Raw genomic sequence first — 18,941 nt, 5'->3', positions numbered from 1 at the left:
CCCCGGGACCCAGGATTGGGCTGAGGCATCAGAAGGGGCCAAGAAAGGAGGAGGCTAAGGGGGTAGGCTGCGAGGGGGGGACCAAGCCTGCACATGTTGTGGTCTCTAGGCAGACCCCGTTTCTTACAAGGAAACAGGTGTGTCAATCATATCGGAAAGTTGGGGAGGTCATGGGTGAGGGTGGGTGGCTGAAACAAGGGCCAATGGTAACTGATGACGGCCCCAGTGAGGTGTGGGCTCGAGGGGCTGGTAGAGAGAGGCCCATTGGCCCTGGGGGGCAAAGACTAGTGACTTTTAGGAGAAGGTTTGCAGCGAAGGGAGTGGAGAGAGGGGAGAAAAATGGAGGGGTGTAGGGCAAAGGAGGATTTTGTAGGATCTGAGACTGGAGCGTGCATGTGAGCTGATGGCATGACCCCGGAAGGGTGCCAGAGTGGAGGAAGCAAAGAGTAGCCAGCAGACTGGGCCTGCTGGTTCAGCAGGGAGCTCTCTGACTACAAGCTCTTCCTTGGTGAAGGGCAAGGCGCATCCGCCAGGTGGGGAAGGCCTGGTGATGGCTTGGAGAGAGGGGAAGGGATGAAATGAGGTCTTGGGGTGGTGCCTAGTCAAGCCGCCCCAAGATCTGAGGGGTGCCTGGGGTCTGGCCAGGGGTTCTCTAGTTTCTCTAATTTAGGCACAGTCTCAGAGTAAGCGAATTTGTGCGTGTGTGTGCATGTATGAGCAGGTGTGCATGCCTGTTTCTCTGCCAGGGAATGCTGGGGTGCAAGGTAGAAAACAGCCTGCTTGTGGGTGGGGAGGCAACAATGCCACTTCTCAGGAAACAGGTCCCAGGCGTCCATGATGCCCCTACATTTGGTTTCTACCAATGACATCCTTGGCATGTGCTGATTTAGTAAAACAGAAAAATAAGAGATGCTGTGGTAGTCTGCTCCGGCTGCCATAACAGAACACACACACAGGGCAGTCTAAGTAACAGAAACTTGTTTCTCTGTTGTCCAAGATGAAGTTCCTGCAGGGCTGGGATTCTGGAGAGGGCTGTCCCTTCCTGGGGTGCCTCTGGCTGTGTACTCACATGACCTTTCCTTTGTCTACTGTCCAGGGGTGGGAGAGTGTGGGGGGCGCACAAGTGCTGTGGAATCTCTCCTTATGAGGACACTAATGCGATTAGAAAAGGACCCCACCTTTATAACCTCCTTTAACCTTAATTGCCTCCTTATACGTCCCATCTCCAAGTACAGCCACACTGGTGGCTGGGGATTCAACCCAACCTATGCATTTTAGGGGGACACTGCTCAATCCATTGCCCACATCCGCTGACTGAATTGGACTTTGGGTTTTGGTGTTGAGGGTAAATGCTGCTGTAAGCGGGGCCCTCAGGTGGGTTGACAAGTAGAGGTGGTGCCTTCCTTAGTGAGGGCAGGTGGCCCACACAGCCTGCTCAGCAGTGCCCGCCCCCCCCCCCAGCAGGTGGTGTCTGAACCTCTGCTTTAATAGAACAGCATTCACATTGCCTGATGCCATTGGGCACTGCCGTTTACTTAAAAGCTGAAGGCCGGCCTTGCTGGAGTCCAGTGCCAGGGGCTTTGTTCTTTTCTGTGCCACTCTCCACCCAAAAATAGCGATCCTATCCAGCTGGGTAGCCGCGCCACGTGTGGCTATGAGCACTGGAAAGGCGCTATGCCAACTGAGATGGGCTGCGAGTGTCCCGTACTGTTCATTGTCTCGCTGTGGAAAAGCGCACTAATAATGTTTAAATGCTGGTTACATGTTGAATGATACTTGTATCTCTCGGGTTGAATAAAGTGTATCGTTAATGTTACTTTTGGCAAGTGTTACCTTTTGCAAATGTAGCTGTTGGGACATTCAGCATTACAAACTGGGGCCTTTCCAGGGGCCGCTGGGTGCATGGGCCAGAGGGTCCTCAGCTCCTGCCCCTGCGCCCTAGCGGAGGGCCTTGCCCACCTGCCGCGCATATTGTGCCCCACCCCCGGCCACCTGTGCCCTCGTCCCGGCTGCACGGTCCGCGCTGAGCCCCACCCAGTCCCGGCCTTCCCTTCCCCACCCCGGCCTGGCCTCTTCTTTCTTCCACTTCTGAGGGTCCAGACCCGCAGGCGCGGGGACACATACGCCGATTCCGGGGGTGCCGCCAAGCTCGGCAGGAAATGCACACCACTAGCCGCGGAAGGGAGGCCGTGGCCCGGTCGGAGACTAGGAGCTGCACGCGGCCCCTTTAAGAGGTGCCGTCCGAACCGGGCCGTGACGTCATAGCAACGCGGGGGGCGGAGTCAGCGCGTAGCCGCGGCGCGGGGCGGGCCAGGGTGGGGTGGGGCGGCCGCTGACTGACAGGAGCGCCGCCAAGAAGCGGCCCAGGTTGACACAGGAGCGCCCCGAGCAGCCCCGCCCTCTCAGGGCCCCGCCCCGCCCCGCGCAGGTCTTCCTGACAGCCCCGCCCCCTCAGACCCCGCCTCCCAGGGCCCCGCCCCCGCGCACGCCCCGCCCCTGCACGCCCTGTCCCGGGCCCGGGGCGGGCCTCCGCTCAGCTCTCGGCGGCGGCGGCGCTGCGGGACTCTGGCGGCCGCGCTCCTAATGGCTGCGCGCGGGCCGCGGTGAGGCGCGGGTGGAGAGCGACGGGCGCGGGCCGCGGAGCAGCCAGAGCGAGCGAGCGCGCGGCCGGACCCCGGCCAGGCCCGGCCCGAACCGCCGAGCCCGCGATGCGCCCCGGGGCCGCCCCGCGGCGCAGCTGACGCGCGGCCCGTGGACACCCCTGCCGGCCGGCCAGGCCACGATGGCGGGGAAGGCGGCCGCCCCAAGCACCGCGGTGCTGCTGGTCACGGCCAACGTGGGCTCACTCTTCGACGACGTAAGTGCCTCGGCGGCGCGGGACCCGGCCCCGGACACTGAACCCCGGCCCGAGCCCTGGAACCCCGGACCCCGACCCGATTCTGAGCCCTGGGATATCGACCCTGAACCCTGGCCCCGAGCCCGTCTCCCTAGGACCCTGGGACTCGGACCCTGGAATCCTAGTCCCCCAGCTGCAGCCTGTGAACTCCGTAGGCTGAACCCCTCGCCTGAACTCAGGTCTCTGAACCCCAGTCCTGCTCCTTGTCCAAGGTCCCCAAAGCCAGACTCCAGCGCCCTAGTCCAAGAGCCCCAAACCTGGTCCCGGATTCTTGACCCCTAAACCTCCACTCCGAACCCTGGTCCCCACACCCAGCTCCCGACTTCTGCCCTCTGACTGCTGACCCTCGGCCCTGGCCCCTGGCCCCTCTGCCGGCCTCCCTGTCTGTAGCTGACTAAGCCCAGAGCTGTGGGCACCTCACTTTACCCTGTAACTTAGTGTCTCTAGTTCCCAAACAAGGGGCTTCTTGTTGAAAACCCTGGACGACTTTCCTTCTTCTTTAAGGAAAAAGATGCTGAGGGTTCTCTATGGTCAGAAAAGGGATGCTGACTGCCCAAGGCTTTCGCCTTCTAGGGGCCTTCCACCCAGGCCCCCAAGGCCGCCCTTGGGGGATGAGCCCAGGCCAGGCACGGGGAGCTCCCGGCGCAGGCCCAGGCTGACCTAGTTCAGCGTTTCAGCCGCGGTGCCACCCGCTGTTGGTACTTAAACTCCAACCTAAATAAAGCAGAATGCAGCTCCAAGTGGTGTGCTTGTTTAAGAAAAAGGGTGATGACACAGATGGAGCCTGTGGCAGCCTGGCACTGTCCTCCCCTTCCCTCCCAGGTGAGCAGTGGGTGCGGCCCGTTCCTGGCCAGGACCACTGATACCTGCATGACTTAGATTCACGGAGGTCCTTCCTCCTTCCCATCCTTCCTTTGCCGGCAGCAACCATGGGTGAGGTTTTCAGTAAGCTCAGTCATGTACTGCCTAGGTTTGACTTTAGTAATAAAAGGTAGGCGCTATTTTTGTGCATTTCTTATTTTCACTTCCAGCGCCATGGGTTACACTTTCCTGATGGACACCTCCCCCTGACTCTGTTACAGATAACTTTATCTAGTTTCATGTTTGATCTTTTTCTTCAAAAGTGCCCGGTATGGGTGTGTGCCTGTATATTTAGCATTCTATTCTCGGCTTTCCAGTAACATGCCACTCTCCCATGGTTTTGCTCGGATGATTCAGATCCGTTAGCTGTGGCTTCAGAGCCTCAGAAATGTCAGGAAAAGTAAGCATGCTGGGGCGTTTTAGTCTCAAAGGGAAAAGAATTGTGCTGTGCAAGCATCTTTCCAGTAATCTTTGATTCTGAGTTTTAGCATTTTTTGTTGTTTCAGCTACACACACACAGTCCTCTCTGTTGACACTGAAGTAAGTGGGTAAGCTAATTTACTTTTGTTTAGCAACACGCTCTCTGAATTTCCATTTTTCCTAACGGCTGTATGGAACTTTGCATTATGTTCACATCTGGCACATGTTAATTCTGCAAGCCGTCTTTGGATCGAAGGGCTAGGCGGGTGTCGGCCGGTGACCCATTGGTTTCTCACTGTGTGGACTGGTCTCGAGGGCAGGAGCATCCTTCATTGGCGTGGAAGCAGCAGGCGTGGGCGTTAACCGGTGGCACCTGTGTCCCGGGCGCCTTCCTTGGTTGAGATTTGGTGGTGTGCTTGTGGGAGAGAAGCCGGGCCAATGACAACAGCGAATTCTTGAGTGAAAGGAGTGGTAATTCCTCGGTTTATAGGAGGCTTCAGATCTGCTCGGTGGCTCTGTCTTTGCATGACACGTGCCATGCTGACCAACACTCTTCAGACGGTGCTGAGGCCTGGGGAGGGATTCTTTCTGCCCGGTTTCCGTGTCAGAAAACAAGGGCATCGGCCTGTCCCTGGAGGGGTACGGATCTGAGGAGAAGGGGTGTCTGAGTTAGAAACCGACGCGCCGTGCTGTGAAGACACCGTTTTGCTCTTGTGCAGGGTGCTGGGTGATGTGTTTCTGCTTTTGTAGCCTTGTGGTGCTCCCTTGTTACCTGGTCGCCAACCGCAGGTGGCCCCTGGTGCAGACTTTCACCTTGGCTTGGCCCCAACGTCCTGCGATCCACAGAGCACGTTGTGTTGCAGGCTGCTCTCACCTCGTCAGCACTCCTGGCTCTGTGGTGTCCACAGAGTGCTCGGGCCACAAGAGTCCCCAAGGAGGGCCCCTCAGGTTGCTCCCCACTCTGTGACGTCAGCGACGAGGGTGTGGTAAATACGTGCAACACACTGGTTCTCAAAGTTTTCCCTCTTACGTTCTAAAAATTATGGAGAACCCCAAAGAGTTACTGGTTTTGAGGGTTATGACTACCAGTACTTATCCCACTGGTAGGTAGGACCTGAGAAAGTTGCACTAGCTGTCAGAACAGTGACGTCATCCCGCCTCATACACCCTCTGGAAGGTGCCCCCGTTTACTCAGGAGACAGTGAGGCCAGCAAAGGGAGCTCACTGTGTTGTGCTATGACGAACATAACTGTGATGAGTGAGCCTCTGACTGGGTCTCCTGGGCTCTCACTCTAGGATCTCTGTCCGAGCTGTGCCCTTCCCGGACCCACACGACCATCTCCCAGGCTGGGGGTGCCTGTGACATCCAGGGTCGTAGTCCCCCCAGAGAGCCCTGTGGCTGTTCTGTAACTCTCATCAGACTCCTGCTGTCACTACCCTTTGCCTGGAAGGGGGTGGCAGGGCTACATACCTAATTGTTTTGCTTGAGATGGCTGGGTTTTTGACAAGTAAGCTTTCCAGCTTTAGGCTCTCGACATTTTCGCTAAGAATGAGCTGAGAGGTGACTTCTCCCAGGCCACGTTTTGGAGCCAGTCCCACCCTTACGTGGTAAGGCTGTTTCTTGGGAAGGAGACCTAGCCCGGCCTCAGGCTTCTGAGAGCACAGCTCACTCTGCCTTTGTCCTGTGCTGTACTCGGAACTAAATGTCACTTTTGAGCTGGCTTCCCTTTTTGCTTGGTCAGCCCCTGAGCAGCCCTCTACCCGGGGGTGGCAGGCCGGTGGGCTCTGCTAACGATCCTCACAGGTGTCCACTGGTGGCCAGCGCCTCAGGCACTTGTCCCCCTCCGTCCTGCACCATCAGTTTGCCCTCGTTGAGTCCCACTTCAAGAGCTCCCTGAACCCCATGTGGCCCTCCGGCTGCTGCGGGGCTCCCTCACTTTTGCAGTGCACGCTGTCTGCAGGGTGCTCTCTGCTGGCCACCGTCAGCCCTCTCCCCCCAGCCCTCTGTGTCCGGACCCGGCGGGTCCACCGGGGCCTTGGGCTGGAGGGCAGCGACCCGTTCCCGTCCTCCTCACTTGCTCTGCACGGCCTCTAATGGCTGGGTCCTCTGCTTCTTCAGGGAGTTTTGTTTAGTGATGGCTTTACCGAGCCAGCAGTCACACGCCATACACTTCACCATGTAGGTAAAGCATCCGGCCCAGTGTTAGTGCATTCGGGGTCGTGCAACTACCCCCAGCCAGTCTTAGGGTGTTTTTTGTACCTGACCAAGAAACTCTGTGTGTCTTGGCAGCCTCCCTCCCCATTCTCTCCATCTCCCCCGAAGCCCCCAGCCCTGATAATCGCCAGTCCCCTGTGTGTCCCTAAGGATTTGCCTATCCTGGATGTTTCACACAAATGGCATCATATATGTGGCCTGTTTTCTGAGCTCACCGTGCTGTAGCATGTGTCAGCACTGCATTCCTGTTTAGGACTGAACGAGTCCCCTGCCTGGACACCCGGTGTTTGTCACCCGCCCTCCGTGGTGGCGCCTTCTGTTCGGGACCCTGCTGCTGTGTGCGTCCTGTGGACACCTGGGCACATACCTGGGAGGGTGACTGCAGGGGTTGGGGACGCCATGTTGAGCTTCTGAGGAGAGCTGCCTGTTCCCCGCAGTGGCTGCCTCTTTGCAGGGCCCCTGGCCTGTCCCAGGCTCCCGTGTCTCCACCTCCTCCCAGCTCTTCTTATCTGTCTTTTTTCAACAACTCTTCCCTTGGCTGCCTGGACGCCTTGCAGTGGGCGCTCATCCTCACCTCACCTCCCTTCTCCAGACACACTTACCTCCTGGGGAGCTCACCGAGACTCGGGAATTCCAGTACCTTCTCTATGTGGACACCCAGGAGGCAGGGAGGACCCCCAGGCCAGGCCCGAGCCCAGCGTGCAGTGCTGTCACCTGGGAAAGCCCAGGGCACAGGCCCCTTCCCTGAAGCGGGGCAGAGCTCTCTTCAGAGATGGGGAAGCAGTGGTCTCCGCTGTCTACACAGGCCCTAAGCGACTCTGGGGTGTGTGTGTGTGTGGGGGGGGAGGGGGGCGGCTGGCCAGTTGTGCTCTTCACAGGCGCCCTCCCCACCGTGCTCTCCTGGCCACTTGTCCCATGGGGTTGGCCGTCACTGGAGCGGTCCCAGCAGTCTTCTATTCAGCGTTGCCGCCTCGGGCCTGAGATCTCAGTATGTTTTCTCTGGGGAATGTAGTCTGTTTGCCCGAGTTTGGGGCTGTTTGTAGATGGGGACCCGCCCCTCCCCACGGTGGTAGGATCAAATAAGCCGGGGGTCCTGAGCCGGGCACGGTTGGGTGCTGTTTCCTCCACCTCAGGAAACCACGGGTACACCCTGCACACCTCCTCCCGCCCTCCACAAGCATCACGCCATGCCCGCCTTTCATGTGGCTGGAATTAGAAAGCAACATGGTGGTGACCTGTTTGCAGCCATACTTGCCCCCTGGTCCTACTGCCCCATGTCCTGTATGTCACCGCCATGCTGTCTGTCACTGTCAGCTGGCCTCCGAGAGCTCACATTTTCATCTGCGGGGTTTCCTGTTTTTATCGGTTCTCCAGCCGCTGTGGGAGGGTTTACATTACTAGTGGGGGAGGTCCTTCTTCGATTTAAAGTATTAAATATTTTGCTTGTTTGACTGCAGTGAAGTGAGCCCTGCGGGTCATTCTGCTGGACATCCCTGGAGAACAGTGACACATCTACCGTTTCTCAGCCTGGGTGACTCCGAGAAGTCATGCCATGGTGGCACGCCCCAAGAAAGTCCCTCCACTTGAGTTTGGGGCCTGCATGCCCTCCCAGTGCACCCCATGAGCACATGGCCTGCAGTGGACGTCCAGCCTTTCCTGGGGGAGGGGACAGGGGAGAGGGAGGGCCCGCACTGCCCCTGGCGTCCACCTGCGGTAGCCTTGGCCAGGTTTCGGGGAAGACGCCTTTGCCTGGGGGATTCGGAAGTGACAGAAATCGGACCAGGCCTGCCTGCGGCGGGTTGCCCTGATGGAGCCCACTGACCCGGGAGTGGGAGAGGGCATGATGGAGGGGGTGGCTGCCTGGGGGCGCGGCAGGGCTCACTAAGGGACTATATGGTGATGGCTTCTTAAAGGTTGACTGACCGCCTCAGCCTCTGCCGGGGCTGGAGGACCGGCGGGTGGCAGGGGGTCTCCTGTTCGAGGTGGCCTGTTCCAGGAATGGGGTCCAGTCGGTGGGGGGTCCACACAGGGCTGGGTGGGAGGCCGGTCAGAGCAGTGTCTCAGCCACCCATTGGCCATCACTTCTCGGGACACAGCCCTGCCCTCCCTGTGCTGATGTGCGAGCCCTTCCGACGTGAGTGAGCTCAGGGAGAAGGATAGTGGGTCCTGAGAGGTGAACTGAAGGTGACTTTTGCATCGTACTTCTGTGGCCGCTGCAGTGAATTGGGGCACTTGGGACTTCCTGTTGTGACAATCTCCAGAGACTGTGGCATGAGGAGCTGGGTCAGGGATTCCAGGTCCAGTTCCTGGCTGGCCAGGCCTCCAGGAGGGGGCTCCGCAGTATGCTTCCTTGTTTGGGGTGTCAGCCTCTGCTGTGAGGGCAGCTCCCGGCCTGGCCTACAGGGTCCCCTACTCTCTGCAGAGTGATTTCAGAGAACTCGGGAGGCTCAGACCCCTCCAGGGACCTCCTTGTTTGGGGGGAAGCAGATGCGATGTCAGTGTTTTTGAACTGGGGGAGTGTCTAGACACTGAACTCCTCTCCTCAGGAGGGCAAGTCTGCTCCCAGAGTGGTCTGGAGCTCGTGGGAGAGCTCCGAGTCACACGCATCCTGGCAGAGCTGCTGAGGAGAGTTTAACGAGGAGTGAGGATAAAGCACCAGCTCCCCAGTTGTATCTAAAACGTGGAAGCAGCACCGAGGCCCCTGGCTTTCTGCAGGAGGTGAGAAGATCAGTCCAGGAATGTCACCATGTGATGGGTGCTTCACGTGAACCCGAAGTTCGAAGATTTCGGGTAGCCCGTGTTTCCATAGGCCTTGGGGTTCCCTGTGCCTCGTCAGTCTGCGGAGGGCTGGGCCACACTCACACGGGTGGTGTCACACACGGACCTCCGTTTGGGGAAAGCCTCTCGGTCGGGACTTCCGCGATCTTCCAGGTGCTTTACTCACTGCTGCCCCTGCCTCCGGTGACGGGCGCTCCGAGGCTGCCGGCACTGTTTTCTAAACTGTAAAATTTGAATTTACAAGGTTTGTTTTGGGAGATGGAAATGGCACATGTGGAAGGGGCCTAAGGGCTCCACACAGGGAGGAGGCGAGCAGAACATGCCAGGCTGGAGTGGCGCCACCTGTGTGGCCGTGCAGTGTGTGCACGTGACCTGAGGTTATGTGGAGCTGGCCCGGGTCCCCGAAGGAGGTCAGGATCAGATGAGACATCCACTTCATCTGTGGGAGCACGGGCTTGGGGCCAGCCTGTTACTTGTGGGTCATCGTGACCTTGGGCTTGTCTTTTCAGGTCGTCAAGGTCCTGACAAGGCCTAGGAACCCTCTTGGGCGTGGGGAGGGGACTGCAGGCTGCATTCCCTCCCAGTCTGAGCAGAATGCCCTGTTGGTTGCGTTAGCTTTCCCCGAGCTCCTGCCTCTGTCTGCACCGCATCTGCTCTGCCCATCTGTATTGCCATTGGCACCACCCATCTGCCCTGCCATCTGCACTGCTGTCTGCACTGCCCGTCGGCACCACCCTGGCACCGTGAAGCCCACACTAAATCTGCCCCCTCCTCTGTCTGCACGCGGGCCCTGGTCACTTCCTGTCCAGCAGGCCTTCCTGGCTCATCTGGCCTGGACGCGAGCTTGGGAGCTGGTGTCTGGGACTGTACCTGGAGGTTGGGGGCGCTGTTTTCCCCTTGGCGGGGGCCAGGCCTGGCTCTGGTTTCAAGGCTTTCTGGCCTGGGCTAGGACAGCCCGCCTTTCTGCCCCACCTCTCAGCAGTTATTCTAGAAGCGGAGGGAGATGTAAAAGCAAGAGGCACGGCTCGGGCCCACAGCTCGGTGGAGGGGAGCTCCGCCTTGAACGCCCAGTGCGAGGCCACACTTCAGGGTCTGTGGGGACCTTTAGTGACACAGGAAAGTGTGCATGCTGGGCTCAGCTCTGCCTTTTATCACGTATGATCCCTCTTGCAGTCTGCGTAACAGGAGGGCAGGAATGACACCTGGCACGATGGCTGTAGTAGGTACTGGAAGGAATGGATGCCCAGGCAGGTGTGTGGCGTTGGTGATGTCAGGTAGCCTGGTCCCCTCCCTTGCAGGGTCTCTGTGCCCCGCTTCCCGGCCGAGGGCCTCCTTGAAGTGGGAGCCTCGTGCTCACTTGTGCTCAGGCTGCCGGGGTGGTCCATCAGCTGCCCCTGAGCGCGGGCTTTCCTTGTCTGTGGCCGATGGCATGGTCTTGTCGAGTCCCACCCGGCATCTATAGTGATGCCAGGCCCTCTGTGGCTGGACAGGAGGCGCGGTCCCATCTCTATACTTGTGCCCAAGCCGCTCTTGTCTGGGAACCCCTTCCTCAGACAGCCAGGGTTTTACCCTCTTTTCCGGGGATAGCTCACTGTCACCAGCTCTGTGTAGCGGTTTCTGCTTCCCCATCCTGAACTGATGACAAGCTTTGTGCCTTTGTCACATTAGTCTTCACTGCTGATGTGGCTCTCATCACATGATGTCCCATTCAGGTGTGCTGGCCTCTGGCCCACAGCAGCGGGGTGGGATCTGTGGGTCTGGGTGGGTGTGGGCGCAGAGTGGACACAGCTATAGGGAATCGAAAGAACTTTGAGCCCTATTGTGTCCAGGTCCACAGACCACCTGTCAGAGCGTGGGGAAGGGGCGTTCAGTCCTCCACACAGTGGGGAGAGGTGTGGATCCCTCTGGCGGTATCGGTCCTTACCAGAGGGCAGTGGCAGGCAGGGCTCCCTGGAAGGGACTTGGGTATCCATGGCCCTGGACGGCTGGACACCAACCGTGATTGGGGCACAGAGTTCCTCGCAGGGGAGCTCTCTCCTCCCAGCCACTGGGTATGACGGCCTCCTCACTGGGCTGTCCCCACGCCCTCCCACTTGCCTTTCCTCCTGGGTGTCTTGTGGCTGTGAGCTTGGTCCGGGGCTCACAGGCACCTCCGGGAGTCCTGCTGCCGTGGGGTGGTTGTCCCATAGTGCACTCACCTGGCCAGTGCGTGCAGAGTATCTGTGAATTCGCAGCTGTGTTCCTGAAGTTGCACAGGATGGGAAGTTCAGCCTTGCAGGGCCAGCAGGTCTGTCACCTTCCAGAGAGGCATGTGGCTGTCCTGGTCTGGGCTGTCATCTGGTGAGGACGATGCCATCACAGGATGAGGGAGGGCAGGTGTCAGACCCGCTGCTCCCAGCGACTTCATAGTAGAAGAACAAGAGCAGGCACTACTTGGGTCCTGTTTCTTCATTTAGGGAAAACGTTTTACCTCTCGTGACCATGGAGGTGACAGGCGTTCAGGCTCAAGAGGCCGTGCTCGCTGGCCAGGCCTGGCCTCCAGCTGTCGCCATCGGATTTGGCATCTCAGGGACTGTTTCTTCCACAGCCGATGGTCATTTCTTCACCCCCACTGCTGGTCCCCATGGCAGGTGGCCTTCAGGGAGACTTTTGGGCACGTGGCCCTCCCCTGTTGGGCCTGGCCATCCTTGGGGGTGGGGCTGCCTGTTTGGAAGGGGCTGTGCCGGGTCCCGTTGGGCCGTAGCTTCATCAGCCACAGTGCTCATTCGTCTCAGGGTCCACAGAGCAGATGAAGGACGATGGGGTCCTGAGGATGTGTGTGGGGGCAGCGCCCCGACCCCAGCACGGACCCCAGCTCCGAGCACCCTGCCCTGCCTCCTTAGGCCTTTGGGTGGCCGTTGGTGGGTACCTGCTGGCTCTGTAAGTGGCGAGAGTGGGGAGTCGGGTCGGGAGCTCTGACCCCGTGGGTGAACCTGTGTGTGTGGACCGAGAACTGGTTTCTCCAACTCTCAGGAGGCCTCCTTCTGCAGCGTCCTCGGAGCCTGACAGCAGCTGGGAGGGGAAGGTGCACACAGACCCACTGACCCTGGTTTGCCCAAAGATGCCTCCTGGTGCCCTGCACCTGTTCTGGGTCCCAGGCTGAACTGGGGAGCACCAGTGGGTACTTGCTCTGTCCAGTTTAGCAAACGTATAACACCTGAGCACAGAGCACCATCTGTTTGCCGTGTTGTGATTTGGGGCGATTTGGGGTCACCTGGGGCTTACTTTCAGATAGAGTCATTATGTTAAGTATGACATCTGCTCAAGTAACAAACAAATTTGTGGGGACACACGTGGTGCTTTTATTTTCTCCTTCATCACTGTTACGGTTTTTCAGATCTGTTGCAACTTCCTGTTTTTGCTGTAACGCTGTCTTTACTCTTGGTGCTGCACTCAGGCGGCAGACACTGTGCATAGTCCAGGTGGGAGAGGGGAGGCTGGGCTGCGTGTGTGTGTGCATGTGCACACGTGTGCCTGCGGTGTGTGCATTGTATGTGCGTGTGTGCTCATGTGCACGTGCATCTGGTGTGCGTGTGTGTGCATGTGTGCATTGTGTGTGTGTGCGTGTGTATGAGCTATTAATGCTGCGAGCAGACGGGGTGAGCAGTGGAGACTGACCAAGCTAGAAACAAAAGCAGTTCCCGGTGGCCAATTTGATGACTGTCTGAGATGGTCACCAGGACCAGGTGGGGACCATCTATGTTTCTGAACCCCTGCAGAGCTCTGTCCTTACACATGTCACCCTGGGGGACACTTGGGGCTGTTAGAGGGGAGTTCTTGAGGCAGGGGGTTGGAGCTCCATGCAGACCAGCCTGGTGGGCCCCCCTTTCCCAGCCTCCAGGCTTCAGGGGGTTCTGCTGTGCTGGCCAGGTTCAGCCTTGGCAGTGTCTGCAGGTGTGTGTGTGACGAGGGGCCAGGAAAGCTCATTTTTAGGGACTGTTGCTATCTCGTCCCGGTGGCCTTGGGCTTCCCATCCACTCATATTTAGTGAGTGCCTTCTTGGAGCAGGGCTCCTTTCAGGAGCTGGAGGCACAGCAGGCAGCACTCTGGAGCCTCCCGATACCGTACTCCCAGTACCACTCTCTAAATTGGCTGGCACAGCGGCCTCGCGCTGGGAGCAGGCCCCTGGGGGAGGCCTCGAGACTCTGTATGTGCTGCCTTCCCTGCTCCCATGCCTCCCTCGTCAGTCTTGGTCTAAGACAGAGGGTCTGCAGGATAAGCCTGGAGAGGAGGCGATGTCACGGGCAAAAGCAGACAGCAGGGAGGGGCCTGGGCTGAGGCCAGGGGTCTGGGAGGGGCATCCTGGGAGTCTGGGGAGGGCACTTTCATGAAGGCCATGCTGGGGGTACAAGGAGTGGGGCCCTGGACAGCCCCAGGAGCTGGCAGACCAGAGCTGTGGTCCCAGGTGCCTTGCACGTCCTCAGGACTGTACCCCTCCGAGGTAGGGGCTCCTGCTCTCCTGGTCTCCCCGAGATGAGGCACAGCCCACCTTCAGGACAGAGGGGCCCTTGCACCTGGGCAGCCTGGCACAGCAGGAGACGGACCTGAGGGTGCCTTAGGACACTGAGAGGTGCCCTGGGTATGGAGACCACAGATGGCCTCTTAGAGCAAGCGGCCAGGGCCGGAGCCCAAAGGTTTTAGCGCATGGGGGCTACCAGAGACGTAAGGAAGGGGTGGCCACTGGGGTCAGTTCCGGGCAGGAGCAGAGGCAGGAAGTGGAGCCGGGCCTGCTTGGGAAGCTGTGTGGCCAGCGTGGGCGGGGTGGAAGCCGACTGTGCTCGAACCCCTGTCCTGTGGCACACTGGGGGTGCCACTGAGGACCCCACTTCTGCAGCCTTGGGAAAGATGCATTGAGCTTTGGGGTCCTGCCCTTGTCCCCCTCGGGTGTGGGCCCAGATGGCCAGCTCCCTCCTGCACGCTCGCTCGGGCCTCCGGACCTGCTATGCTGATCAGTGAGTCAGACCGGAAGGGGAAGAGGGGGCTGGGGCCAGGCATCGGGGGAGGAACCCAGAGCCCCTCAGGGAAACGCAGTCAGAGAGGATGGGTGCTGGGGGTGTACCCCGAGGTGCCCGGCATGGCACTTGAGAGGGGTCCGCTGTGGAGCACCTCCCAGGAGCCGCGGACGACAACCTCAGAAGCACCAGCATGTGTACCTGCCATCTCTGTTCTTTAATACAATAAAATCCCACTTGGGGAGAAAGTTCAACATTTATCCTCGTTTCTGGGAGAATACTGAGGTTTGTGAACCTTGATAACCTTGATAATTACAGTTTCCTATAATGAGAAAATCACGTGAGGGACCCACAAAGCCTGTGGGGGCCTCGGCCGTGTTCTGCGTGGCATTTGAACTTGAACGCAGCCAGCACAGGCACAGCAGGTGCCGTCAGCGTTCGAGAGTGGCTGCTTTCGGGATCTGGGCGACGGTGAGGCGCCAAGTTCTCACATTTTGTAAGAGAACAAACACGCACTTACCTCCTGGAACTTGACTCCAACAGCTTGTTGCTTTTCCTGAAGAAAGTCCGGTTCCTAAGTCGGGTGACGTTGGCTGGGCCCCTGTGTGGCTGCCAGGCCCGCATGCATGTGCTGGGTCTGCTCTGCCCCGAATGGGAAGCAGTGCCCTGCATGCACACGTCTGTCTCAGCGTCCGGGCATCCTGGAGCACAGGGAGCCCCGGAGCAGCCCGTCCTTGTCCCATGCAGGCTGCTGCGTCCCCTGTGCTGAGGTCACTAAATCCATAGATCCCACCAGCAGCGCGCTCATGCGCCAGTCACCCTCTCCTGTCCTGTGTTTTCTGTCTCCCCCTCACACTGTGAGATTTACTTGGCATTTTCTCTGCTGTGGCCATTCCGCCCCTCTGCTGTGGCCATTCCGCCCCTGAGTGATCATGCTGAAACGTCTTCACGGAACACCGATGGCAGTGACAAGCGCTTCTTGCTGTCACAAGTGCTGAGCCCCAAGCCCTCCACTCACCTCCCGGGCACGTAGACGGAATCCCTGGGTGCCTGTTGGAGAACAGGCTCCCTCGGGCTGGTGCAAGCTGCTGTCCAGTGTGACCGAGCAGAGTCACGTACGTGGGGTCCCACATCTGTGTGCACCTCATCTGACGTCTTTACGTGTACAGCACACACGTAGACACCCATTGGCTATTCTGCGTCTCTACTACTTTGGAGAGTTCAGACTTTGAGTGTGGCCACTCAGGTGGATGTAGCATGACACCTGTTGTCATGTAATTTGCATTTACCTGGTTACTTGTAGTATCATTTTTGAGACTTTTTTCTTGGCGTTTCTAGGACTTTTATTTTAGACTTGTGCAGTCCTTACAGATCTTGTATCTAAGTTATCACTAGATCTATTTTGGTAAGGACATGACTAATCACAGGGTTTGCAGAAGGGCTCCATTTGGGTCCTCTGACACTGTTGCAGGGTCCTGGACCTTCTCAGGGCTGCGTTCACGTGTCTGCGCAGGGAGCTGTGTGCCAGGGCTCCCGACCGAGCCGTCTGTTCTGTGGCTCAGCGTGTGCACACCCCATGCGTCTTTTCTTCCATGTGCCCTGATACCAGAGGTCCGGCCAGCCTTCCCTCCTGAGATGGCCGGTGGTCCTCACTTGGTCTGTGGGCGGTTCTGTTTCTTATGTGCAGACATCCTCAGCTGAGCCCTGGGCAGCCTTAGCCAGTGCAGAGCTGTGGTGTAACGCCGCAAACTTCTGTCCCTGGTCGCCTGGTCGGTGGCCAGTGCTCGGGCCAGGTACCCTGGGACGGCGGCCCTGCTGCGAGCAAGCACACCCCCCCCCGGCTCCCCGGGAAGAGCCTCTCCTCGGAGTCCGGGTGTGGAGTGAGGGTTCCAGGTTACTGTCAGCTCCTTAGTTGAGGTGACCATGGCGCAGGCCGTGACGGCTCGTGGGATCATCGTTGTGGGTCAGACCACGCTTCAGTTAAGATGTGAGTGAGAGCGAGAGTGGCTGCCAGGAGGGGAGGGCCGCCCGGGGCTCTGGTGCCATGTCAGTTGTCTGACACAGATGGGTGTGCGCAGGGTCACAGCCTAAAAGGGGCCTTTCACTCCAGGTCTCTGTTAAGAACGTTGTAGCCACTGCCCAGCCGCCATCCTGGGGGCCCGGCCAGGCTGGGCAGAACCCCCCAGGGCCCCAGGATTCCTCCCTGCTTACAGGCAGCCCATACTCTTCCCACACACTTGCTGTCACTGGAAAGTTAGCGGGTCCTCGCCTGCCATGCATGAAAAGTTCAGTGGTGACTCAACGCGCACGTGGCCACTGAGACTTCAGCTGGTAGAAGAAGCAGCCTGGCCGGCAGGTGTGCATTTCTGTGGGCCCCTGTGCTGGCCACACCCTGGTGCCTTCACGAGTCCCCTTCCTCTCGCTGTTGCGTGGTCTTCTGATTCCGAACTGCTGCAGTGGTATAAGTAGGGGGAGAAGTACCTTCTGGGCTGGGAGGAAGTACCTGTCACCACGTGTGGGACGGCGCGTCTGGCGTTGGCACGGCTGTCACGGGGCTGACTCGGCCCTCCGTCCGGCACCTTCCCCTAGGGCCCCGAACGAGGGCCCGCCCTGGACAGCAAGGCATTCCATTTGGAAGTCTGCACTGGCTGCACTGATTTAAAACTTGAGACGAAATTCAGATACCGTGCGATTCACTCTTTTAGTTTGTACAGTTCAGTGTTTCGTACGTATATTCACAAGGTTTTGCAGTCGAACCCGTCCAATTCCAGCATATTCTCACCTCCCCTAAAAGACACCAGTACCCTTAGCACTCACTCTCCATTCCTCCTGCCCCACAAACCCTGGCAGTCACCAGCCTGCCTCCTGCCTTGATGGATTTGCCTGTCCTGATGTCTCGTAAAAGATGGAACCAGCATGCGTCCTGTGTGTCTGACGCCTTCACCCAGCGGCTTGCGGCTCGTCCGTGTTGGCTCTCAGACTCCATTCCTTCCTCTGCCTGAACGTGGTCTCGGTGGGTGGGCCACGCTGTGCTTGTCCGCTCTCAGGGATGGACATCTGGCTATTAGGACCAGTGCTGCTGTGGGCACCTGGGGACAGTTCTGTGTGAGCCTTCCCTTGGGCACGTCCCTGGGAGCGGAATTGCTGGGTCACATGGTCACTGTTTCTCTTTTGAGGACCTGCCAGACTGTGTTCCAAAGTGGCCGCACTGTTTGGCGTTCCCACCAGCCGTGGCGGGGGTGCCAGTCTCCCCACGGCCCGGACAGTAGACGCTGATGCTGTGAGCGTCTTCCATTTGCTTGGAGCATCCATACATCTCCTTTGGAAAAGGTGTATTCAGATTCTTTGCCCATTTGAATTTAAGAAACATTGTTGAAGTTTTCTTTATATGTTCTGGGTACTAGGTTTTTGTCAGATGATGATTTTCAAATATTTTCTCCCATTCTGTGTGTTCACACTCTCGATAGTATCCTTTGAAGCACAGACATTTTAAATTTTGATAAAGTCCACTTCATCTACTTTTTTTGGGTCTGCTTCAGAGAGCGTATCTGAGAACCCAGGGCCTCATCCAAGGTCACAAAGATTTAGCCGTGTCTTTTCTCCTGAGACATGGTTTTAGCTCTTACATTTCGGTCTTCGCTCTGTTCTAACTTTTATGTATGGTGTGAGGTAGGATGCTGTCTCCTGGGATGAGGCTCTGGTTGTCCCAGCGTGCTTGTGGAAAAGATTGTTGTTCCCACACGGAACTGTTGGGCCCTGGTTAGAAACACCCAGGTTTGCCCTGGACTCTCAGTCCCGTCCCCGTGATCTGTACGTCTGTGCTGTGACAGCACCTCTCTCTCAATGACTGTAGCTTTGTAGTAAGTTTTGACATCAGGACGTGGGAGTCCTCCAGCTTTGTTCTTGTTCAAGATTGTTGGGGCTGTTGTCCCTTCCATCTCCACGTGGTTTCTAGGATTAGCTTGTCAACCCCCAGGGGGTACCGCTGGGACTCCCACAGGGATTGCACATTACGCCTTCTAGTCCAGGACGTCTCATTTATTTTGATCCACTTTAATTTCTTTCAATGATGTTTGTAGGCTCAAAAACATCTTGCAAGGCAAAAAAAAAGTCTTGCGCTTCTTTTGTTTAAGTTATTCCTACTGTTTTTATTTGCTGCAGGTCTATTCAGATGTCCCATTTCCTCTGAGTTAGTTTTGGAAGTGTGTGTCTCGTCCAGGTTACCCAGTTGGCCACTGTGGTCCAGCGCGTTCTGTGTGTGAGGTTGGTGGTGATGCTCGCTCTTTTATTCCCAGTTTCAGTAATTGGAGGCTGCTGTTTTTTGTCAGTCTAGCGACAGGTTTGTCAGTTTTGTTTTTAAAGGACCAACTTTGGGTTTCATTTATTTTTCTCTGCTGTTTTTCCTACTTTTTGTATTGGCTGCATTGAGAATAAAATTGGACAGAAGGTTTTCCTGAAAATCACGTCACTGCTGTAACCTTTGGTGAAGGAATTTCATTCTCTGTCTTTCGCCTTATTTCTCCTTGTTTTTGATCAACCCCGAACTTTCCTCCCACTTGTTCCTGAGCAGAGACTGCATTTTGGCGACAGGCCGATGTAGCTGCACTTCTCCTCAATCACCTGTGTGGGCACAGTGGCGTGTGGCCCTGATTTTGGGTGTCCTCTCCTGTACGACCACGCTTCTGGGCTGTCTCCTCTGGGCACCAGGCACCGGGTGGGGGTCCCCTCCAGGTTCCTCGACTTTGCTGCTTGAATACATGTGCAGCAGGCGTGAGGCAGC

At 57.8% G+C, this 18,941-nt stretch overlaps 1 protein-coding gene across 2 annotated transcripts in view; it reads left to right on the top strand.

The window, feature by feature from the left end:
- Positions 1–2,681: 2,681 nt before the first annotated feature.
- Positions 2,682–18,941, top strand: part of INPP5A (inositol polyphosphate-5-phosphatase A) — a 163,029-nt gene continuing 146,769 nt past the window's right edge. Inside the window, exon 1 of one of the 2 annotated variants that reach the window (XM_033130170.1) lies at positions 2,682–2,857. In XM_033130170.1, coding sequence (XP_032986061.1) covers positions 2,783–2,857 — 75 coding nt within the window. In that variant the 5' untranslated portion in view covers positions 2,682–2,782. The remainder of the gene's footprint in view (positions 2,858–18,941) is intronic. The other variant, XM_033130172.1, reaches the window with a different exon arrangement.

This window comes from Rhinolophus ferrumequinum, chromosome 16 (genome assembly GCF_004115265.2).
Source record: "Rhinolophus ferrumequinum isolate MPI-CBG mRhiFer1 chromosome 16, mRhiFer1_v1.p, whole genome shotgun sequence".
In the NCBI taxonomy this organism is placed as follows: Eukaryota; Metazoa; Chordata; class Mammalia; order Chiroptera; family Rhinolophidae; genus Rhinolophus; species Rhinolophus ferrumequinum.
This window is presented reverse-complemented; position numbering and strand designations above follow the sequence as displayed.